Genomic DNA, 22,598 nt, shown 5'->3' with positions numbered 1-22,598 from the left:
GGGGGGTGAGCGCGGGCGGCGGCGCGGAAGTGTAGGGTTGGTATTGGGGGCATTTTGGGTGAGTGGTGGTGGTGGTGGTTTAGTTGGATTGGGTTGGGTTGGGTTGTGGGTGGAGGTTGGTAGGTGAATACTTAGGTTGGAGAGGAAGATGGGGTGTGGAGATGGATTGGATGGAGTGATGATGATAGGCACGTGATTTGGACTGCCCTGATTGGGTGGTTCGATGTATAAGGTATTCGCTCCGTGGGTTGGGGGTTATGCATTGTCACAATGTTGGGTTTGGAGTAGGGTGGGAATATTTAGTAGATTGATTCTGATGCTACTGTGTGTGGCTGTGTGCTAATTCACCACTACCTTGTAGGTCCCTCCCCCGCTGACTCCCACCGTCGCCGTCTGGTTGGCATATTGCACTCCCCGCGTGATCTCCGTCCCGTCGATCTGGATAGTCGGTTTCGCGGCGCTGATGTACGGCAGAGTGAGGTTTCCCTTAGTCCCCTGTGGGACGGTAAAGTCCAGAGTGTATCCTGAAGATGTCCGCGACCACCCCGCCTGGAACGTTCCGAGAGACGTCGTAAATCCAGCCTCCGCCGACTGCAGATCGACAAATTGCGGGGCGATGCGCCAGGTCGCTCCCAGTGGGGAGGTGACGGTGATCCCCACAATGTAGTTTGTCAATGCGGATGTTGGCCCCGACGACCACCCGTGCGAATGCGACACATACGCCGTGTCGTCGTAGTATCCTCTATCCCATCGGTACCCGAACGTGCCGTTTTGTAGGTATCCCTCGATGACGGTGCTTTGCGTGCCGTTCGGGTTGTTGTAGTACCAGCCCCAGCTGCGGCGGATCAGCTCCAGTGCGCGCTCTGGTTGCCCCACTGTGAGGTGGCCCTGGATCTCGAACGACGAGATGAACGGGGAGATGTTCTCCGGTAGTTCGGGGGCTACAGCCCCGATCGGGGTCCAGTTGTCGGTCAACCGTTCGGAGATGCTGGCGGCGCGGTCGTCGTCGACCACTCCGAATAGCAGGGCCATGCTGTTGGCGTCTTGGGGGTGGAGGGTAGTGTCGGTGGCGTTGTCTTTGAAAGCCCCGTATGCCTCATCCCAACAGTATTCGTTGATGGCTTCACGCAGCTTCGCGGCCCGACTGGTCCATGTGTCGGATAGGTCGCTGGAATCTCCGACCCAGGTGGCGAGCTCGGCGCCGGTTTTGAGGGTGTGGTATAGACTAGTTTGGTTAGTAGATTCCATGTGCAAGGTGAAGCTTTCCTACATCATCTGTGCCTCGGAGTTGTTGTATCCCTGCTGCCATCGAGCCCAGTCGCGCGTGCCCGTGACGTTCAGCAGGCCGCTGGGGTAGGTCACCTTGCCGTAGATATAGTCCATGGCTCTCTGGTACCCGTCCCAGTTCGTCTCGAGGAAGTCGCTGTCGTTGGTGAAGAGCATGTAGTTGTATGTCCCGACCATTGTCCACATGTGGTATGTGTCCGAGTCTTTCTGGCTCAGCGGTGGTCCGGACTCGTCGAAAGCGCCGGTGGAATTATTCTATGGAATTAGTATTTTGAATAAACAGTGAGACGTGGGGCATACCTGTGTATCGTACATAATCTGCAGCGCATTCTTGACACTTTCCAAGTTCCCCAGACTCACAAATGCCGAAGGGACGGCGATGCCCATGTCGCCTGGCCACACCGCACGATCACGCTTAGCCCCGTCAACAATGATTGTATCGCCGTATCCCAGCGTGGCATTGTTTGCCCAGCCTACGGCAACCGCTGGGATCTGGCGCCCTGTGTCTATCGGGACTTCGTTCGTCTGCAGAGTGTAGGCACCGGTGTACCAGATCTTGTTCAGCAGGTCGTCATCCGAGTGAAAGTACCCTTGGTATGCCTTCAAGTTGGACCAGGTTGGCTGGAAGCCAATCTCCAAGCTCACATCCTCAATGTGAGCGGAGACGTTGCCGCTAGTGATCAGGAAAAGAGTCAGATAGCGAAAACCACCCCGCAAGTACTTATCCGGCATCACATAGTAGTGGCTTCCGGCCTCGGTGAAATTGCCATAGAGAGCGCCATCAGGGCCTTTGAAGCCGCCGTTTGACGAGTCCGACCACTCGCCAATCCAGTTCTTCGCCTCGGTGAATGCCACCCCCAGTGCACCGCTACCTGTGGAGCTGAAATTCACAGAGACAATGCCGCCAACCTCTTTCCCAAAGTCGTAGACCACCAGAGAGCCATTTCCATGGAGCGCAAACGGGGCATAATCTGCCGTCTTGCTTGGCTGCGAGATGAGAAAGAGCGTCTCAGGATTCAGAGTTCGCGAAGACGGTGCGAAGATGTTCTCCTCCCATGGGCCAGGAAACGCAGTGTCGGTCGGACCGGAACAAGTGGTGTCACGCCAACAGCTTTGTGCCACTGAAAAGGGAAGCAGAGCGAGCACGCCCGACAGAACGTTAGGCCAGCGCATTTTGTCGCCTATGACCTATGCACGTAGATACCGAAGCCGCTGGCATGAATGCGGGTCCAGAGACCATTCTGGTGCGCAGGGCCATATAAACGTGCTTCAGAATAATGTTCCTCCGGACTTTTACCCGAAGGTAAAGAGGGGTCACTCGTTTCCTGGAGTAATATACCCTCTGGTGGTGATGCTTGTCCGATGGCGCGGATCCATTGGCTCCACGGTCTGGGGAATTAACCAGGACAGTCCTCGGCTGAAAGGCAATCACGTCAATCGGATATAAGCGAAGAGCAAGCTTTCTGACTCGTCCAGGGACGTACGGCGTTGGTTGGCTGTGCAGTCAGCGACCAAGGCATGCAGGCGTCATTGGTGGAAATTCCCCAGGAAAGCCCGTCGATCCTCCATCGCAGCGTCAGTCAAATGCCTGTGCATGATGGATTTCCCCGGTTTTTCTCCGCACCGTTCAGCCGGCGATATTGCTGGATCGTGTTTCGGTGCAAGTCGTGCCGAGTCTGGTCTGATTGCCAATCGATGAGCGAAGTCGAGTTAATAAAGGACGGTGATGGATGGACCAGGATGTCGGATGATTCCTAGGCAATTGCAACGCGGAACCAACGGCAACCATGCAACTGTTGGCTTCTCTTTCGATCCTGTTGGGGCTGTTGGCCGTCAGCCATGCCGGCAATGTGGAAAAGAACAACAACGTCTGCACCGTCAAGGCCAACGGAGGCCAGCAAGACGACGTCCCCAATCTGCTAGAGGCATTTGAGCAGTGCGGCAATGGAGGCACCATCATCTTCCCCGAGGATCAAACGTACTGGATCGCGACGAGGTTGCATCCGACATTGAATGACGTGGCGATCGAATGGCGGGGGAAGTGGACAGTAAGAGAAGAGCCTGTGTCGTGGTCCACTCAACATCAGCTGACTTGGGACTGGCTGTCTAGTTCTCCGACAACCTCACATACTGGCGCAACAACTCCTACCCCGTTGCCTTTCAAAACCACCACGCCGGCTTCATCATCAGCGGCCACAACATCTCCGTCAATGGCTACGGCACCGGAGGCATCGACGGCAACGGCAATGCCTGGTACAATGCTGAGAAGGGTGATACGCAGCCTGGACGCCCTATGCCTTTTGTCTGGTGGAATGTCTCCGAGGTCGTCGTCGACAGTTTCTACGTCAAGGACCCGCCTCTGTGGAGTGTCAACATCATGAATGGGACTAACATGCGCTTCAACAACATCTACTGTAACGCCACGGCCGTGAATGCTCCCTGGGGTGATAACTGGGTGCAGAACACCGATGGCTTTGGTAGGGCGTCCATGTCTGTGCCCCTCTTGAGACAGAACTAACTATCAGAATCTTGCATACAGACACAATGGATGCCGTCAACATTCAACTTACCAACTTTGTCTACCAAGGCGGAGATGACTGCATTGCCATCAAGCCACGCTCCTACAACATTGATATACAAAACGTCACCTGTGTCGGTGGAAACGGCATCGCCATCGGCAGCTTGGGCCAATACCTGGAAGATAGCAGTGTGGCCAATATTCGCGTGGACAAAGTCAAGGTATCCCTCCATTCCCATCATCTCACAGCCGCAGCACTGACCTCCTTAGATCGTCCGCTACAACGAAGACATGCACAACAGCGCCTATCTCAAGACCTGGGTCGGAGCCCTCGTTCCCCAGAGCTCCTACGAAAGCGGCGGTGTCCCTCGCGGCAACGGCTGGGGTAGTATCCGCAACGTCCTGTTCTCCAACTTTGATGTCCACGGCGCCAACGCTGGCCCTTCCATCAGCCAGGACAGCGGAGACAACGGCTCCTATGCGGGAACGAGCAAGATGTCTATTTCGAATGTCGCGTTTGTCAATTTCACGGGTTGGGTGGATACTAGTAAATCGGTTGTCTCGACGGTCTCGTGCTCCGAGGTTCACCCATGCTATAACATTGACTTTGATAATGTGGTGCTGTATCCTGGGAAGAATGCAACAACGCCGGGGACGGGGTCTTGCAAATATACGGCGGACGGAGGGGTGCATGGCTTGAGCGGTTGTTGATTCTGTTTTGTATTTAATGGATGACATATATATGGATGGCTGTCTTCTAGAGATTGGATCCTGGCTGGATAGCACACGGCCTACAATGTGAATCCTCTCATGTGAAGCTTCGAAGTGATGCCGTCCTGACCTCCCCAGATGGCTGAGTTAGTGACTATGACTGGTGAATTCCGGGTGATTTCCACCATAGAAGTGCAGCAGTCCTACCTGTAGACTGACATGTTGTAGGGAGCTGGCATATCGTCTCTTATCGTCTAGCTACAGCCGGGATCAATTACATGTTACGCAGCTCAACATTAGCCGATTGTAGCCCAGATATCATACCCTCTCCTTTTACCCCCTAGATGTTGGGAAACTGACCAAACGCTTTTAGTGGGAATTGCATGGAAACAACCATCGTTACGATTAGCATTTATATCAAAAATAGAAAAGAAAGAAAAGAACCCCACGGAGTGTACTGAACAGCAGCAACTGGCTGAGCAATACATTCCTATCTGTAAATCAACAGGCAGAAGCGAATATGGGAATTTCCACTGTGGATTGTCAAACAAGAGCCGCAGGATCCCTGGGGATACCTATCCTGTGAAGAGTTCGGGATCATTTCACAAGACTAAAGGTAATGTAGCTCTAATGAATATAAGCTCTAGCAATATAAATAGCAAGATCATCTTTCCACCTCTGCCAAATTCCCTTACTATCCTCCTCATAAGTTATCTCTACCTGTCCCATGTCGCGTCAACGGAGGATGAAGTAGTCAATTTTTGACGTATATACACTGCAACGGATACTAAATCAGCAAGATCTTCCGACATTCAAGCTACTTTTCTTGCCCTGAGTCAAGACCAAAGACCCAGGTGTTTATGCAAAGTTGATTTACTGGAAGATATTCCCCGACGATATCGAGCACCACTGGTTGCATGTTGTATCAGCAACAGAACTAAACAACACAGGGCTAAAAGAAAGAAGAAAGCCTCTTGAGAACAAGCGATTCTATTCCAAATGCCCTAAGGGCCTGACTCCAGTGAAGAAGATGTCCGTTTCACGCGGATTCACTGCCTGGTAGCTGAAGCTGAGGCAGTATTCAGCATAATGCTAGGAGCTCATTCGAACAGAGCTGGTGAGGAAGTAAGGGATGTATGTGTGTACGGGGATCCCGAAGAAGTCTTCCAATGGTACGGTGCATGCAGCTATTCCTGCATGTTGGAGTCACAGCGCATCAAGGTCAGATTTGCGCTCGAAAACGATCAGCAGGAAGAAAATACAATATTTCTCGGTCGGTGGGCGAATCAGAGAAAAGCTTTTGGCAATCGTCCTTTCAGATTTGAAACACCAGAGGTTGGAAAGACATCGTTTGATACCGAAGGTCCTTCTATCTGCCAAGAGTATGACGAGTATGGTCTTCATCCGGCTCCGAAGAATGGGACTGGAAGAGAAACATATACGCAAAGAAAAGCGAAGATGAGTCGATCAGAAATCTCCGGCCTGAGAGCTGGAAGAGCCACGAGGCCATGAGACAATGGCGCGCAGAGTATTGGAAGAAAGGGAAGCATGACGGATATGGCGTGCGAAGAATCTTGGCCTGACTTCCTATCAAAGGCTGAAAAACTGGCAAAGAGGGATCGCAGGGCGGCCCAGCAGAGGGCTAACGACCCGAACTACAAGCACAAGAGCATGCTACAGACGCGAGTGACTCGATCGAATCAAAGGCTTGAGGTAGTTGAAGCCGAAAACGCACCAGATGAGGAGCTCAGAGCAGCGAGACTGGCGCTAGGCAAGGCACGCGTGGACCGATTCCGACTACACGAGCATTTGGGAATATCATCTGCTGAATGGACTCAGTGGATTCCGTTCATTACATTCAAATGTCTTTCTCAGTTCTTAGACTCAGTGGCAGACTTGCTCTGGCTTTCTTTCCTATTATCTCTATCTTCTGTTGTCTTGTTCATCAATCAGTGAGATTGCTGCACACGAATGCTTCATGGCGGAATCGGTTGACGGGGATATCAGCTTGTGGAAGGCACAGTACAAGCACCAACGCTCATAAGTCAGTGATTATGCAAAGATGTACAGACTTTATTTCAGCCACACCAACCTGGTTACAACATGCCAGCATCCGCTACAGCCACACCTTCGGCCTACTCAACCCATATAATAACGCAGTCTGTTCTATATACAAGTCTGATGAATTGATATAAGCTATTATATCAAGCACTTATCACCATACTCATCTCACAGAACCTCCTCTTTAAAAAACTTATTCAGATCTTCATGCAACTCATCATATACTTTAGACAAGGTTTACATAGGGCTTCAGATAGAAATTCACACCAGACTTTATATAAGGTTTCATCAAGGACTTCACGCAGGGCTTCATATATGTCCTCAAGTAAAGCCCCAAGTAAGACTTCAAGGAAACCCTCACTACGAACAATAAATAACAGCTAAAATCGTTAGTCCTAACCTAAACCATGTATCCAGCCTTGAACTCTGTAAAATATCTCATGTACATAGACCCAAATAGTAGAAGATCTACTAGCTATACAAAACAATAGGCGGGGTTGACAGAATGTATGGTTATAGCAGACGCCGATACCTATAGCTATAGCCTGGCCAGTGTGGCTGTAGCGCATTCCTTTCAGTAACCGCTAGCTACTAGTATCTAGGTGCTCTATACAAATTTAGCATACCTTTGAAACATACGTGTCCAGCGAAGCCCGACAGAGTGATCTCGGTTCTGTGTAGGAATTGCTGTATATAAGTGAACGAGCTCTTCCTGGAGAGAGTTCAAATTAGTGGTCATTTTGGTGGATGACCATATAGTTCGTCATAATCTAGATTGATTCCAGAGGGTGACCGGATCAGAGGACTCGCGGCGTGGGCGTTGAAGCGGGCATCGCATATTGCAAACTGGTCAACGGTCAGCGCCGCGTGAGCGAGGTAACTGGTCGGCTGACGAATAAGGTAAATCCGGTGCTTACTAATTGGATGCGGCGCGACTAACTAATATCAGCATCCCGACCTATCTAGATTTCATCACTACAGCTTCAAATCCATCTACAAACGTTTACAAGGAGCAAATTGAACGAAACGATTCGTGATTCAAGTCCTGTAGGATCAACTACATAAACTGAAGTCTAATTCCGTAAATCCACGTTTTGTGATCATCAAAGGTTCATCATGGCATATTTCACCCTGCACCAGCTTATTTCTTACCGGCCTTCTGGGCGGCCTTGGTGACCTTACCGGCACCGGCATCCTTCTTCTCAACAGCCTTGATAACACCGACAGCAACGGTCTGGCGCATATCACGAACGGCGAAACGACCGAGAGGGGGGTACTCAGTGAAGGACTCAACGCACATGGGCTTGGAGGGGATCATCTTGACGATGGCAGCATCACCGGACTTGATGAACTTGGGGGAAGATTCAACAGACTTTCCGGTACGGCGGTCAATCTTCTCAAGGAGCTCAGCGAACTTGCAAGCAATGTGAGCAGTGTGGCAGTCAAGGACGGGAGCGTAACCAGCGCCGACCTGACCGGGGTGGTTGAGGACGATGACCTGGGCGGTGAAAGAGTCACAGCCAGCAGGGGGGTCGTTCTTGGAGTCACCGGCAACGTTACCACGGCGAACCTCCTTGACGGAGACGTTCTTGACGTTGAAACCGACGTTGTCACCGGGGAGACCCTCCTTGAGCTGCTGGTGGTGCATCTCAACGGACTTGACTTCAGTGGTGACGTTGGCGGGAGCGAAGGTCACGACCATACCAGGGGAGATGACACCAGTCTCGACACGACCGACGGGAACAGTTCCAATACCGGAGATCTTGTAGACATCCTGGAGGGGAAGACGGAGGGGCTTGTTGGCGGGGCGGACCGGGGGCTCGATGGCGTCGATGGCCTCGAGGAGGGTCTTACCGGTGGACTTGCCGGCCTTGGTCTCCTTCTCCCAACCCTTGTACCAGGGGCAGTTGGGGGAGGGCTCGAGCATGTTGTCACCGTTGAAACCGGAGATGGGGACGAAAGGAACGGACTTGGGGTTGTATCCGACCTTCTTGATGAAGTTGGAGGTCTCCTTGACGATCTCGTTGTAACGGTCCTCGGACCACTTGCAGGTGTCCATCTTGTTGAGGGCAACAATGAGCTGGCGGACACCAAGGGTGAAAGCGAGCAGAGCGTGCTCACGGGTCTGGCCATCCTTGGAGATACCAGCCTCGAATTCACCAGTACCGGAGGCAATGATGAGGATAGCGCAATCGGCCTGGGAGGTACCAGTGATCATGTTCTTGATGAAATCACGGTGACCGGGGGCATCTAAGATGAATGTTAGATACATACCAGATGATGTCGGGACCACATGTAGACTTACCAATGACGGTGACCTCATACTTGCCGGTCTGGAACTTCCAGAGGGCAATATCGATGGTGATACCACGCTCACGCTCGGACTTGAGCTTGTCAAGAACCCAGGCGTACTTGAAGGAACCCTTACCGAGCTCGGCGGCTTCCTGTAGGACAGAGTTAGAACCTGGTCCTTGTAGTGTCCCGTGTTGGCATCCTCCTTACCTTCTCGAACTTCTCGATGGTACGCTGGTCGATACCACCGCACTTGTAGATCAGGTGACCGGTGGTGGTCGACTTGCCGGAATCGACGTGGCCGATAACGACGATGTTGATGTGAGTCTTGTCGTCCTTACTGTAGGAGGATTGTTAGCCGATGATCCCACGATGCGACCAGGTGATGAGCTGGATGCAAGACATACCCCATGGTGACGGTTGTGTATGAACTTGGAAGTTCTTTTTTAAGAGATAAAAAATGGTCTGTAGAAAATTGCTCAGATACTACGGCCGACTGCGTAGAGGTGCTGAGCAACGAGGTCAGTTAGAGAGAGAATGAAGAACGAAGAAAGGAAAGCCAGGTGGGAGGGGAAGATATACGTACTGAAGCGGACGAGGAGGAAAGGGAAAGGAAAATTTTGTGGGAGGGGGAGGAGGGGAAATCCTTATATGGAGGGGCAAGCGAGCAGGCGACTAAGCGGGCGGGCTTCAACCCTTGGCGACCAGTCCTTATCATTGGACATGGAGGGGTAACTGCCCCACCTCTCAGGTGCGGGACCAACGCAGAATCTTCACGGCGGAGCCTTTCCAGACTGAACTGGACACGCTTGCAGCCCAGCGACTCAGCGCGATCAGCCTGCCTTTTCCTGCCTTTTCCTTGGTTCCTCGCCCTCGGAGCGCCGACTACGACCCCACCTTAACCACTTTCCCATAGCAAATTTTTTCTCCTGCTTGCTCTGGCTCTATCGGCTCACCCCTCCGTGGTGGATTTTGGACTGAAATCCTGGGCATCAACGCAGACGTGGGCAGCGGATGGTCTGGCTGTTGGACTTGTTTGCAACCGAACCCCGCGGCAGGCGGCTGATGCTATTTGTCCGCTCCAGGCAACTGTGGCACGGCCGAGTGGCGCCCGCCCGATCCACTGTGGACATTCATGTGAGGTCAACGACCACCCTAGCAAACGGTGTTGGTATCTACTCTGTAGTTGGTACTCGCTATCATGGCCATCGTAGATGTTACGACTAGTGATTGACGCTAATGATGTGGACAATCCTAAACACCATCCTTGTTGATAGCCAAATGGCTGGAGCGGGAGACGATCTGAGAAAAAGTTTTTCATCCTTTTTGCCATCAATTTGCCATCACCACGTTGGGTGGTGGTGCCCCCTCAGTTAGTGTCTTGATCCTACAGTAGTTTTTTTTTCCCTCCCCCTTCCTCTTTGAGTCCCCGACAGTGGCTGTTGGGGAATAAGGAAAAAAATGACTCAGATTTAGTCCCGTACCCAGAAACAACACACAAAGGAATTTAGCTGACCTTGGATCCGGCCAATCCAAATCGGGGTATTAACTGCTGTTGCCAGGTTACCACTGTTCTAGGCGGCAAAATCGAGGGGTGAAATAAAAAAAATCTGAAAATTTAATTAAATTAGAGGAGGCGGGAAGAAAAATTTTTCTTTTGCGCTTAATCTGACATACTTTTTAGCTCTCTCAATAGGGAGTAGTCCTGTAGTTTAACCACTACCATATAGTATATACTAGCACTACGAACTGGTGTCATCATCCATTGAGGGGTATCTATAATTTAGATGCGAATCATCGCAGAGGGAGGTCACAATCGCAGGGGCCCAGATCATCCGAACAATACGCCGTAGCACCAGCCCCTTTATTATTCGAACAACAAATCGTGTTCAGGAATATAAAACTCTAACGATGGAGTAGCATCAATTTTCTCTCCATCTGGCACCACACGTGGTACACTGTCAACCGCAGTCAGCAAGGTATGTCAGGCCATATGCATCATGTCCGCATAAGCTGCTGGAGCGCACCCACCTTCAAGAATGTGGTCATCGGCTCATCTGCACTCCGAATCTGCAGCTGGAAAAAGTATGCACGGTCGCCATTACAGTTTTCTGCGGGGCATTGAGCTGCGGGTAGGAAGGAAGAGAAAGCACAAAATTAGCCCCGGGATCAAATTCCAATGGTAGAGTGCCCAAGCCCTTGACTTACTGGCCACACTATCTGCGTTTGCGAATTCTTCCTTTCCTCCAAAGACATCCTCCACTTCTTTTTGCTTCATGGGCGTCTTCTCAAACCAGCTCTGGTCCAGGGCGTACTGGTACGGACATGTGCGGCACTCAAAGCGATTGACGCCTAGAGGATGCCTTGGGGTCGGTTCCGCCCGTGAGATCGTGAGCGCATTGCTGCAGTTGGGACAGACTAGAAAGACGTAGAGTTAGTCGACAGCCGCGGTAGATGCATGGATATGATGAGGGAGGACTGACAAGTCAACGGCATGGTGAAAGTTGCTCCCTGGGTAAATTCCGTCAATAAAGAATAAGTCAATCAGTCAATATATAGCAAGATTCTCGCATAACGTAGCCTTCATAGAGGCGATTACGGGACACCGGTGCAGCTGCCACAGTCGCGCAGTAAGGGTCGCAGCGATCTCGACGATAATCGCCGGCTAGCTGCTGAGGCTCTTATCGACCGGCGATTTCGTTGGCGGAGAGATTGACAGCCGCCGATTGGGCGCGGGGCTGCTTGGGCGGGTCGGAGTAACCACGATTCCGTGTGGCCGTCGGCGGGAGGCGTGCATGCTCAGCAGCGGGGAACAACAATAATAGGGACAGGGTGCAAGTATACTCCGTCTAGACACAACTGCAAGAATCTCCCAGTAAGTCGAGCCTTTTCATCTTGTCACTCACCCCCTCGGGAGTATCTATTGTTCTCAGAAAGGTGGTGCCAAGTGTTTCAATTACCTCTAGCATTTGCTGATCTCTCCAAGTCGTCGTTTCCGACACCGCCTCCTTTACCACCTTCGCGGCTAACCCGGCCCATACTTGCGGCATTTGTTCGAGCCCCTCCACGCACCCACCTTCGGTATCCCAGGAATCAGTCATCTTATCTCGCTCTACACCCACTACGACCTATAGTAATTCATCATGGCGGACGAAGTGAGTGGATTCATGCCTCCCACCCGGCAGTGTTGCTCACAAGCATTGATCGCATAGGGCGCTTCCCCCCGTGAGCTGGTCGTGGAGGCCTGCCGTCGGGATCAACCTCACTTGATTGAACAGGTCCTGGTGAGCATGGAAGGGAGATCGAACGAAGATGTGGCCGAATTCTTCAACGGTGTGACGGATTCGATGGGAAACCATGCCCTTCATATATGTGCTACGTACGGGAGTTGTAAGTGGACACTCGGCCATACCCCGAACACTCTTTATCGGGATCATCCCCGCATCCACAGCAGTGGCATTTACTCCGCACACTTCAACTGACACCTCACTATCACAGACGACGTCATGGACACCCTCTTCGATATCCAGTACTTTGAATGCGATCCCCTTACCCGCCTGGACAAAGACACCCCACTCCACACCGCAGTCCGCTATGCCAACGAGAAAGACGCCGAACTGGGCGAGGCGATGATCAAGATGATGTGTGAGGCCGGCTGCGATCCGCGTGTCAGGAACAAGCACGGTCAGAAGCCGGCTGAGCTCGTCTACAACAATCAGGAGATCAAGTCCACGCTACAGCAGGCCGAGTACATCATGGCAGAGGGACTAAGGGAGGATGCGGACAACGGATCGGTTCACGACAGTGCCAGTGACAGCGACTAGACGGCAGCAACTGTGTATAGCGACATTCTTGACTATAGATATACCACCGATGATAATTTGTTCTTGTATTTTTGATGCATAGATGGTTGTCTGGATGCATACGGCGAAATCGTGGGTCTAATACAAATAGTTCGTTACAACTACCACCGCTGGTTCTTGGGCCGTCGTCAACTACATTCTTGATTCCATATACAAAACGGGTTATCCCGACACAAGACATGGACCATAATCACGGGTATCATTCAGGCGGATGTTTAGCTGGCAACTGCAATAGCACAAACGACAACTCCTTACATAAACAAGACATGGTCAACCATCGCTTTCTTCCTCATACTCAGGCTCATGCCTGTTACCACGTCGTTTAGGCTGCCGCTGTCTCTCCCTCTGTCTCTCTTCCTGCTCCTCTCTATCCTCATCGCCATCTTCAGTCGGCTCTTGAGCGCGCGGCTCCGGTTGCTTGAGTCCAAGACTCCGCGCCAGGCGGATCTCAAATTCATCGTCCCTTTCATTCGGATCAGACTGTCCATAGACCTCGCGTACCATTCTAGCCACCCCTTTGGCACCCACTTCAACCTTCCCCCTCGGTCCAAGCATATACTCAATGACCTCTTCGCCACCATCCGCCTCTCTATTCCGCACCAGGTACCCTTCCTTACAAAGACGCTGAAGGAACCGATCCGTACGATCAATCGGCGTATACGCATCAGTATTCGTACGCTTAAGATACCGATCAAGCTTCTGCTCGTTGATCGTGCCCCCATTGAGCAAAATCACGGCAATAATAAAGCTATACAGACCCGTGTAGGTACCTTCCAGCGCCGCCTTATTCGGCGGCAGGATCTCAGGCCTTCGATACTTCAACGGCAGCGTACTCGACACTATCCAGGATTTATTCGTAGACGAGGGCTTTTCAACCTTCTGCGCAGCTACACACCCCGTCAGCAATCAGCACCAACATTAACACCAGTCGGTCACTCACCTCTCCGCTGATTGATCGTCATCTTCTCCTTCACCGGCAACTCCGTCATCTGCATCCCAAACTTCTCATGCAGAAGCCTCTGCGCCTCCTCAAACACAACCTTGAACTGCCGTGCCCCCTGCTCCCCCAGAACCTTGGCACTAATATCCGTTCTCCGAATAGGCTGTCTCGAGAACTCACTCGCCAGCGCCAACCGCACCATCTTCTTCACCATCACATCCGTGCTACTCGGAGCACGGGTATCGTATGCGTCCGCGTCGTCATCATCGTCACTGGCTGAGGGTTCCCGTGTGCATCTCCGCTGACGAGCAGGTGCTTGAGTGGCAGGCGCAGGGGATTCATCTTCGCTGGATGGTTCGGGCTCCGGAACCTATGGCTCTATCTTAGTGTGTCTGTTCTGTTTAGGTGGATTGGTTGTAGGTGATATCGACATACCGCGCGGCGTTTACGGGGAGCCATTTTCTTCGCCTTGTTCGAATAGAAGAGGTTGGAGCGGGTGGGTTTCTTACGCTGGGGTTCTGTGTATCGCTAGTTCGGGTTATTGACCACCTACATTGCAACTGGGGCCTTGTCTGGTTGGGGGAGGAACTGATGTCGAGGGTTCTTTGTTCGATGGCGGACGCGCTGGACGCGCCCGTTTCGTGTGGGGCCCGCCGATTTATCCTGTTCGGGAAGTCACATGGTAATCGTGACGATAAGATGGATGGCTCCGTTTGATACAAACTAAAGCGCTCGAATAACAGTGTTGGCTTTGGAATTGCTACGGTCATGTACCTTCTACTGACATTCCCATACTAGCATCTTCACTGATCAGGAGGACCTCCCTAGGTAGAGAAGAAAAATAAACCTACCCTCCCAATATAATAATGAACAGGTCGGTCTCTTTGTTCCACGCTCCCCAACCCAGCCAATCACCCCCCTCCTCTTGTACATCACCCATGCAGGTACCATGGACGTGCTCCCTCCAATAAAAGCGATACAGCTACCTGAAAGGGCCTGAATACGAGTCTGAGGACAACCAAAAAGAATAGAAAAAGAAACCTCCCCGACTGGGAGTCGAACCCAGGTCTCCCGCGCTTGTTCCCGAGTGGGATTGACAAGCGGAAATCATGACCGTTAGACCATCGAGGATTTGATATGTTCAATGTTTCTGTTTTGACATTATGTTCGGGCTCAAATGGTCTGGTTCCCATTGACATGCCGTAAGGCTGATTCGATGGACTTTGTGATTTTACTGGGGCTGGGTTGTACCTTGGTTGGGTGTGATTTTGCTAACTTTTTTTTTTTGCTTTCTTTTGTTGTTGTTGGTGTTCTTTTGGGAGCGCATCTCGAGTGGTTCTTCAGCAGGACGAAGCGTACCTCAACCCGACGACTTTATATATAGTAGTAGTGTCCGACAATGATGAAACTCTGAGTGGTATCCAACCCACCCAACATCAGCAAGAACTTGACTGAAACAATGGTGATTACCGAATAGTCCCAATTCTAACAGGTGTTATTTTATTTCAGCCAACCACTAAACCGAGCCGGGTAGGTTCAAAGCCCAGGTCTCTCCTACTCCCAACCCACCTTCTTTCTCCCTCCCCAGTTAAACGTTGAACCTCCATTCGTGATTAATTTAGGACTTCCAGGTGGGAGAGGTTAGACCATGGTCACGTAGGCTGAGCTGCAGATTAACGGCATGACAACACAACCCTGGTAGCCCGAGATTGATGGTCCAAGGAAAAAGGCAGTACACTGCAAAGCCCATCATTCAGCCTGGGGTCTTGGATCATCAGCGAAAGAACCCGGCGGAAGATGAGACTCCCTCCAGATGACGCAGCATGTGGGATCCGGACAGACGCCTTGTGTTTCGGTTCCGGTGGGATGATGGGCGATGGGCGATGGGCGATGGATGGAGTACCGGAATACCTCGAAATTGCCCCAAGCCATTGTAGATGTATCATATCAGGGCTGTCAACCCAGCTCAATGGATGCACGAGAGCCCTACAGAGTATCACCTGCATATCCATCACCCCAACAGTATCAGATCTCTAGGAAGGTTGAAAACCATGAAGCGTCGCGCCCAACCAACAATCCCCGCATCGCAGTTCCGGCGCAAGAACGGACAACAATCCTCCTGCGAGAATTGTCGTCGATCCAAATTAGCATGCGATCATGCTATCCCACATTGCGGTCGGTGTGTGCGACTGAAGCGAACGGAGACCTGTATCTATGTCCTATCGCCTCTCGCCAGATCATCAGCCTCCGCCTCCGCCTCCGCCTCCGCCTCCGCCCCCCCAAGAACCCAGCGGCGATCAAACGACCAACAACTCCCAAATCCCGACCCACCACTCGCAAATGCAACTTACCAGAAACCCCCTGCGTAGAGACTGCAATTGTCTCCCCAGACTGGCCACAGGAGGTATTAAGTCTCGAGGGCCCGTTCAGCAGCAGCTGGCTCGAAGACCCCATCAGCAAACCGACCAGCACCAGCTGGGGGTCCATCTTCAGTGAATTCAACATCGACGTCGAGCCTGAATTCACAATTCTTGGTCCCACAGCCCCCGGGTTGGCTCCGACATGGAAAGATCCTGACCTACTGCAACATGCCACCACCGTCCTGACCCAGATTCCACCGCGAGCAATGTGCGAGGGAGCTCTCGAACATGCGCTGAAATATCCAGACTTCGGGTGCCACGAGCCCTACCTGCGCATGTTGCACGATGGCTGGTGGGAGACCTTCGAAGGGTATCTGGAGGCGCCAGATCCAGGGCTTTGGAACAGTCTAGAACCGGTGATCGAGCAGCTCTCGGCCAGTACCGTCAATCGGGCGACGACGACGACGACGCAACCTCCGTATTTCGACCCTGCAGAATGGTTGCAAATGTGGACAGGGTTCAATACAACATGGGATTCGTTGGCGTACCTACTCTCCGCGTATGGCTCGGCATGTGCCAGTCTGCCCTCGTCGCATCCTCTCTTGGCCGGCGAGGAGAAAAGCCGCGTCTGTCGAGCCCTGGGCAAGGTTATAAAAGCGTGTCTTGCCATTTGCGAATCGCAGGAAGTCTTCAGCGTTGACCTGATTAACGCCCACGCGAGCATGGTATTACTGCAGAACTCTTATGATGGTGATGACTGTATGTGCGTTCCTTTGCCCCGTGGACCGGTTTAATCTACATCGAGAGGCTGGCTAACGAGGGACCTCACACAGCGAAGCAGAACTACACGAATGTCGGCCATCTTGCGCGTCTCGTCACCGACATGGGCCTCCACCTTGGATCATCATTCCCCGGCGGGTGTTTTATCCAGGAGCAACTGGAGCACAAAGCCTTCCACCGAGCCTTTACAATGGATAAATCCATCTCCACCTCCTGCGGACGGCCCCCTCAACTGACTCGCCGATTCAACCAATGTCCACTCCCTCTGGAGCTGAGTGACGAGCAACTGCTACTACCGGGAGATGAACTCGAGGTCGTTCTCGGCCTACTGGACCCAGAGGGCTGGAGTACCGGCGAATGCTCCTACCCAGTAAGTTATTTACGGGCCCTCTCCCTCCTGGGACGCCATCGGGAAGAGATCCTAGAGCTCGCCATGGGGCCTAGTTCCGGGGCATTGGAGTATCTGCAAAGGTACGTACTCACTCACCTTTCGAGTCTCGGGGGGTACATTTGGAACAGAGGGTTAGCTGACCCAAATAGGGACATCGTGAACCGCCTACAAGCCACCTACACAAGTCTTCCCTTACGATTACAGTACGACGCCAACCACCATACGCACCTCGCCCCATTTGACCTTCTCAACACCGTATTCCTGCACCTAGAATACCACAAAAACATCTTCCTCCTATACCGACTGTCACGGACCGTTCCACTGAGCCAAAACAGACCCCTATTATCCTCAGCCAAAGCCATCATCAACGCCGTGACCATGCTATACACCTATCGGGATCGCCTAGGGGAGATGTTTCTATTCTTTCCATGGGCCGTGATGTTCTACGGCACGCCCGCAGCAGCCATTCTCGCCATCGAACTCTTAATCCGACCTCCGCCCTGGGCCTCCACCGGGCCCAACTTTCACCCCCGCTCGGAAATCATCCAGGAACTCAGCGTGTTTATCAGCTGTCTGATGAGCATCCCCACCGCGGAAGGTAACCATGCCCCTTGTCGTCGCGTGGCTTCTACGCTCCGGAAGATCCTGGATCAGGTTCTCGAACCCGTCATGTCGACTACCAGCAGCGGCAGCAACTGCTGTAGCAGCAGCAGCAGCACCACCACGCCAGGGACGGATGTGGATTCGGCGATTGGGCTGGATATCGACTGGCAGGTGTTTGTCACGGGTCCTTGTGACCCGGATTATACTCAGTGGTTAGACGTCAGGACCTGGATGGATATGGATATGGATATGGATCTGTCCATTCCTTTGGACTTGGATCATCATGGATTGGACGCGATTGCCAGCGAGGCTTGTTTCGATGATCTTATTTATACATAACCGGGACAGAAGTCGGGAAGGGTGGCCCGACATTTATGTGTGTAATGAATGTCAAGATGATTGGATTAGATAGAATACCCTTCAAATTATCAAATTATTACTATTTTTACTATAGCAATCGTTAACTTGCCAAGCCTTTTTCCCGCATATCGCTGATTGGCTGTAGTTTTGGCACATTTTGGCCTCTCTGATTGGCTCTACATCCCGCTGGCACATTTCAGCGTCTGTCACTCGCTGTTATCGCCGGAGACTTTTAGTGGGTCGGATTATTCCAGGCTCTTTTATTGGTCTTCTTATTTTAGCACATTTGATGTTTCTTGATTGGCCAGTACAGCTGTCTCTGTTAACTCCTTACACATCTGCAAGTTATTATGCCACCTGTCGTATTATTTCTTAAATCGAAAGAGCAGCCTGAGATTAGACCTGTATATTGGGATCTTTCAGGGCGCGCCAGCGCGCCCTGAAAGGTCTTGTCACAAGGCAAAACATTGTCTATGGAGCTCCGCTACCGTGGTAGATGGATTCCCCTCGATCATTGCACGCAGCATATACTCCAGACGCACAAAGAGAATGTTCATCAGGGTCTGCGGCATCAGAACCTCGTCCCATCGCAAGTCCACCGTCACCCCCCCGTCCTGATTGATAGTACATTGGACAATGAGTCCCAAATACCCGTCCAAGTTCATCGTGGGCTCCTCGATTTGATGAAGTAGCCTACTTGGATCTTCCTTCGTTCGCTGTTGTTGTTGTTGTTGTTGTTGTTGTTGTTGTTGTTCCCCACTATTGCCATTGTGGATGACCAGCATGTGGTGGAAGTCAAAGAGACGCGCTGCCGTCGTCTCCGGCATCAAGGTGGCGATGTTCTCCATCCCCATCTCGACGTGAGGCATCATCTCCACCATCTGGGCATGGATTTCAGCGAGGAATCCCCGCACCGTCGAGTGCAGCCGTTCCTGTATCTTGATGCGCACGGGCACCAAAGTGATCGTGGGCCCTGCGAAGCGATCGATCTTCTCCGTCGCGGCAGTGCGTCCGCCTAGGAGATGCTGGTAGGTTACGTCGCGTGTGCGCGTGAAAGAGGCGACGACTAAGCCCCATGCGGCATGGATCATGGTCGCTATCGTGATGGACTGGCTAGTCAACCGCTGAAGGGTTAGGGCTAGGCGATGAGTCGCATGAGGGCGGACCACGTATTCCGGGGACGGATAGTGGGGAAACACGCTTGGGTCGGCGCCCTTGAGGTACCGCGTCCAGTATTTGGCCGCTGGAACCGAATCGTGGGCCTGCAGGAAGCCAATGTATTCTTGAAACGGGGCGGGATGATGAGAGAAGGTGTGTTCCTGATATGCTTCTACCAGGGCCCCGCGGACTTCCTGAAGGGTACGCGCATCGAAAATGGCGTGGTGGATCGTCCAAATGAGGTACCATTCTTGCTCTTCTCCTTGGCCAACCTGGGCGAGGAGACCCTCGTTTAATGGGGCACCTGGCCGCGTCATCTTCAGAACGGCCTGCTGCATATGCTCACGCAGATCATCGAGCGTGGTGAAAGGAAGTGTCTGAGGCGCTTTAGCCTCAGGGAACACGGCCTGCAAGACATCGCCGCTTTCCAGACACATGAGGCTGGTTCTTAAACAGGGAAACCGCTGGCAGACCTTTTTCCAGGCCTGCTGCAATCTCGTGGGATTGAGATCACCAGTGAGGCGATACCGGGTCTGCAGTACACAGCTGCCTGGGGTACGCAAGGAGTCTAGGAAGGTTGACTTTTGGTAGGCGGTGACGGGAAAAAGGTCCTGCAGAGCATCCATCTCATGGGCTAGGGTGGCCAAATGCATTGCCAACAAGGAGTTTCCTCCCGAACAGAAGAAGTCTGAATGCGAGTGTACCGTTTGGACCGGCACTTGTAGTGTTTCGGCCCACATCTGCTGTAGCAAGCGTTCTTTCTCCCCCAAGTCCCCAGATTGGAGAGCGACGTTTTCAGCCGGGATTTCTGCGCCATCTTGCCTTTCGCCCGTCAACAGCTCGTTGGCCAGCTTGCGTAACGTTTTGCGGTCTGTTTTGCCCGTAGTCCCTGTTGGTATCACCTCCACCTGGAATATACGCGAGGGAACAAACGCTGGAGGAAGCACTTGGACCAGACCTTCTCTAATTTGACTCTCAATTTGGTCAGTGGATACGTGGCCAACTGAAGAGCCACATAACTGGATAAAAGCAACCAGGACCTTGCCTCGTCCGTGCGGGTTGATCACGTCTACCACTGCGCGTGAGTTCCTAGGCAGCATCGACTGGAGCCGGGTCTGCACCTCGCCCAATTCAACGCGTTGCCCGTTGATCTTGACCTGGTCATCATTGCGACCCACGCAAGTCAATAGTCCGTATGAATCCAGATACCCCATGTCACCTGTACGGTAGAAGCGTCGCGATGGGGCCCAGGTGAGCCCCTGGACGAAGGCGTGGTCAGTTTCAGTTGGGTTGCGTAGATAGCCGCGAGACACATTAGGCCCTTCAACCACAATCTCGCCAATAAATCCACGGGGCAACTGGCGATGCAAATTGCTTGGGTCGACAACAAAACAGCGACTGGCTCCAGCATGGCCAATCACATCTGAGGCCCATCTGGGATCTGTGCAGCTGATGACGGCCGACTGGACGGTACATTCCGCAGGGCCGTAGTTGTTCCAGACCTCCACCTGCGAACGCCACCGATCTACACTGGCAGAGGTCAATGATTCGCCGCCGAGAAAGAGCTGCTGCACTGTTGGGAAGTCCTCCGGGGAGAGCTGGGCTACGATGGAGGGTGTAAATTTCGCATGAGTGACACCCATGCGGGTCATGGCTCCAGCAATATCGTTCAAGCGTTCGTCTTCCGAGAGGATGCAAAGACAGCCCCCATTCGCTAGCGTATAGAATATCTCATGGATGGACCCGTCAAATGCGTATGAGAGAAATTGGGATTGTCGAACTCCGGCTCGGTCCAGTGCCATTGCCTCCCCACCGAAGTACCGGCAGGAGCTACAGATGTTGCGATGCTCCACCACCACCCCCTTTGGCACCCCAGAGGTTCCCGACGTAAACATTACATAGGCCGGATCGTGAGGCTGAGCCCTATTATATCCGACACCTGACCTCTGCGGAGTCCCCACAGTAGTTGTCTCGTCCACAGGGATGACCCGGGAAACAAGTGGCGCCAATACATCCGTTAATGAAGGGGAGCACAGCCCGAGGACCGGTTGACTAGCACCCCCTTCAGGCGTTAGTTGTGCCACAATCGATTCGATCCGTGCCAGAGGCATATCGGCCGGAAGGGTAGTAAAGGCGCCCCCAGCCTTGAGAACTGCGAGCTGGGCCACGTGCGTATAGGCGGACTTCTGAAACAGCAAGGGGACCAGGATCCCTGGCCGGACCCCCGCGTAAACCAGCTCCCCGGCTAACTTTGTCGATAGCTGGTCGAGCTCCCGGTAAGTGAGATCGGCATCCCAGGAGCAGATGGCGGGCACATGTGGCCGGGATTTTGCGCACGAGGCAATCAGCTCGTGGAGAAGCTTTGAGATGGTAGGCTTGACTGGATGAACATGCAGCGACAAGTCTCTTTGATCGGCGGGACTGAAATAGTCAAGGCCACTTATTAAAGGGTATGTGGAACTGGGAGATTGGCCCACTAGCTGTTGCGCAATGAGCTCCAGCTGGGAAAGGAGTCGAACGGGCAGATCGGGATCACCCCCCGCCGAGGAGAGCCGAGGATCTACCCAAACCGACACTTTCTCGGAATCATGGCGCACGATGATATGGCATGAGGGTAGCTGTGCCAGGATTTGGGAGGTGTTATTTCCTTGCGTCGGGCGTGGGGCTGCAACGATGACAGTTCGAAAGGCACCGTCCACATGAGCCAGATGGCGCTTGGACAGCGGAAACGAATGCACGCTGCCCTTCGTGAGACATATGTCGGCTCCAGACAGGCTTTTTGTTACCTGTGCCACCTCTTGTAGGCGCGTGCCTGCCTCAAGGAACAAGGTTATCGTGCTGGAAGATTTTACCCGAGGCTTTTTGATGCACAAAGTTTGGATATCCAAGGAGTCTGCCCGCGCATATCGAGCCAGTAGCAGGAACCAGGCTGCCCGTATTGTTTCTGGTGCAAGCAGTCGAGAGGCAAACGTTGCGTCGACAGACTCCTTGCCCAGGAATAGGTGGAAGAAAGATTGATCAAGCTCCTGTCGCGGGACAAGGGGGTTGCACTGAAGGAGTGAATCGAACGCACGCATTCTGCTCCTCGGAGATGCCGTTCATAGGATTTGCGGTGGGGTGTGTCTGTGATGATGCTCAATCATCATGCCCATGCTGGGCGAGTCCTGTTGATGGCGGTTGATTTCTCCTCCACGATTGACCCGAATCATCACGGAGTCCAATGATTTGTAGAGCCATGCATGAGGAGATCGGACTGGACCCTACCTAGATACGG

General features: G+C 52.6%; 8 protein-coding genes and 1 non-coding gene across 9 annotated transcripts; 3 read left to right on the top strand and 6 right to left on the bottom strand.

Moving 5' to 3' along the window:
- Positions 1–339: 339 nt before the first annotated feature.
- Positions 340–2,460, bottom strand: BO94DRAFT_568444 (putative alpha-L-rhamnosidase B; the record flags this gene model as incomplete). Its single annotated transcript, XM_025614676.1, has 3 exons — positions 340–1,225; positions 1,271–1,542; positions 1,588–2,460. The coding sequence occupies 3 exons, from the start codon at positions 2,458–2,460 to the stop codon at positions 340–342; spliced, it is 2,031 nt and encodes a 676-aa protein (XP_025464331.1).
- Positions 2,461–2,633: 173 nt separating this feature from the next.
- On the top strand, positions 2,634–4,516 carry BO94DRAFT_605127 (putative extracellular exo-polygalacturonase; the record flags this gene model as incomplete). Its single annotated transcript, XM_025616469.1, has 4 exons — positions 2,634–3,335; positions 3,398–3,777; positions 3,813–4,026; positions 4,076–4,516. Exons 1-4 carry the CDS (start codon positions 3,075–3,077, stop codon positions 4,514–4,516), a joined length of 1,296 nt encoding a protein of 431 aa, XP_025464330.1. The 5' UTR covers positions 2,634–3,074.
- Positions 4,517–7,607: 3,091 nt separating this feature from the next.
- On the bottom strand, positions 7,608–9,336 carry BO94DRAFT_538405 (elongation factor 1-alpha). The gene is made up of 4 exons (XM_025612481.1): positions 9,277–9,336; positions 9,080–9,209; positions 8,883–9,021; positions 7,608–8,827 (listed from the first exon to the last, which is right to left on the bottom strand). Exons 1-4 carry the CDS (start codon positions 9,279–9,281, stop codon positions 7,719–7,721), a joined length of 1,383 nt encoding a protein of 460 aa, XP_025464329.1. The 5' UTR covers positions 9,282–9,336; the 3' UTR covers positions 7,608–7,718.
- Positions 9,337–10,507: 1,171 nt separating this feature from the next.
- Positions 10,508–11,543, bottom strand: BO94DRAFT_538403 (DNA-directed RNA polymerase III core subunit RPC11). The gene is made up of 4 exons (XM_025612480.1): positions 11,353–11,543; positions 11,078–11,287; positions 10,901–10,995; positions 10,508–10,827 (listed from the first exon to the last, which is right to left on the bottom strand). The coding sequence occupies exons 1-4, from the start codon at positions 11,363–11,365 to the stop codon at positions 10,792–10,794; spliced, it is 354 nt and encodes a 117-aa protein (XP_025464328.1). The 5' UTR covers positions 11,366–11,543; the 3' UTR covers positions 10,508–10,791.
- A 469-nt stretch (positions 11,544–12,012) lies between these two features.
- On the top strand, positions 12,013–12,693 carry BO94DRAFT_588834 (ankyrin repeat-containing protein ANK1; the record flags this gene model as incomplete). Its single annotated transcript, XM_025615909.1, has 3 exons — positions 12,013–12,024; positions 12,082–12,259; positions 12,368–12,693. 3 exons carry the CDS (start codon positions 12,013–12,015, stop codon positions 12,691–12,693), a joined length of 516 nt encoding a protein of 171 aa, XP_025464327.1.
- Positions 12,694–13,002: 309 nt separating this feature from the next.
- Positions 13,003–14,131, bottom strand: BO94DRAFT_588833 (MAGE domain-containing protein; the record flags this gene model as incomplete). Its single annotated transcript, XM_025615908.1, has 3 exons — positions 13,003–13,619; positions 13,673–14,042; positions 14,108–14,131. The coding sequence occupies 3 exons, from the start codon at positions 14,129–14,131 to the stop codon at positions 13,003–13,005; spliced, it is 1,011 nt and encodes a 336-aa protein (XP_025464326.1).
- Positions 14,132–14,713: 582 nt separating this feature from the next.
- On the bottom strand, positions 14,714–14,803 carry BO94DRAFT_t248. The gene has a single exon. It is a non-coding gene; the product is annotated as a tRNA-Asp (tRNA).
- Positions 14,804–15,302: 499 nt separating this feature from the next.
- On the top strand, positions 15,303–18,225 carry BO94DRAFT_206838 (fungal specific transcription factor domain-containing protein). Its single transcript, XM_025606124.1, has 2 exons — positions 15,303–16,791; positions 16,866–18,225. Exons 1-2 carry the CDS (start codon positions 15,549–15,551, stop codon positions 18,143–18,145), a joined length of 2,523 nt encoding a protein of 840 aa, XP_025464325.1. The 5' UTR covers positions 15,303–15,548; the 3' UTR covers positions 18,146–18,225.
- A 296-nt stretch (positions 18,226–18,521) lies between these two features.
- Positions 18,522–21,603, bottom strand: BO94DRAFT_538396 (acetyl-CoA synthetase-like protein). The gene has a single exon (XM_025612479.1). It carries the CDS (start codon positions 21,433–21,435, stop codon positions 18,619–18,621), a length of 2,817 nt encoding a protein of 938 aa, XP_025464324.1. The 5' UTR covers positions 21,436–21,603; the 3' UTR covers positions 18,522–18,618.
- Positions 21,604–22,598: the final 995 nt, after the last annotated feature.

The sequence above is a fragment of the Aspergillus sclerotioniger genome (genome assembly GCF_003184525.1).
Source record: "Aspergillus sclerotioniger CBS 115572 chromosome Unknown BO94scaffold_27, whole genome shotgun sequence".
NCBI lineage: Eukaryota > Fungi > Ascomycota > Eurotiomycetes > Eurotiales > Aspergillaceae > Aspergillus > Aspergillus sclerotioniger.
Note: the sequence above shows the minus strand (reverse complement) of the source record. Positions and strands in the feature narration are given on the sequence as shown.

What these genes read in the sequence shown, in the direction of transcription:
- BO94DRAFT_538405 (XM_025612481.1), bottom strand. An exon ending in CCATCGAGAAGTTCGAGAAG is followed by an intron (nt 9,022 to 9,079) that starts GTAAGGAGGATG and finishes TCTGTCCTACAG; the next exon opens with GAAGCCGCCGAGCTCGGTAA. An exon ending in GTATGAGGTCACCGTCATTG is followed by an intron (nt 8,828 to 8,882) that starts GTAAGTCTACAT and finishes CATTCATCTTAG; the next exon opens with ATGCCCCCGGTCACCGTGAT.
- BO94DRAFT_538403 (XM_025612480.1), bottom strand. An exon ending in AAACGCAGATAGTGTGGCCA is followed by an intron (nt 10,996 to 11,077) that starts GTAAGTCAAGGG and finishes TCCTACCCGCAG; the next exon opens with CTCAATGCCCCGCAGAAAAC. An exon ending in CGATGACCACATTCTTGAAG is followed by an intron (nt 10,828 to 10,900) that starts GTGGGTGCGCTC and finishes TGCGGTTGACAG; the next exon opens with TGTACCACGTGTGGTGCCAG.
- BO94DRAFT_538396 (XM_025612479.1), bottom strand. Translation starts at nt 21,435, where the DNA reads ATGCCTCTGGCACGGATCGAATCGATTGTGGCACAACTAACGCCTGAA.
- BO94DRAFT_206838 (XM_025606124.1), top strand. Translation starts at nt 15,549, where the DNA reads ATGGGCGATGGGCGATGGATGGAGTACCGGAATACCTCGAAATTGCCC. An exon ending in CTCTTATGATGGTGATGACT is followed by an intron (nt 16,792 to 16,865) that starts GTATGTGCGTTC and finishes GACCTCACACAG; the next exon opens with CGAAGCAGAACTACACGAAT.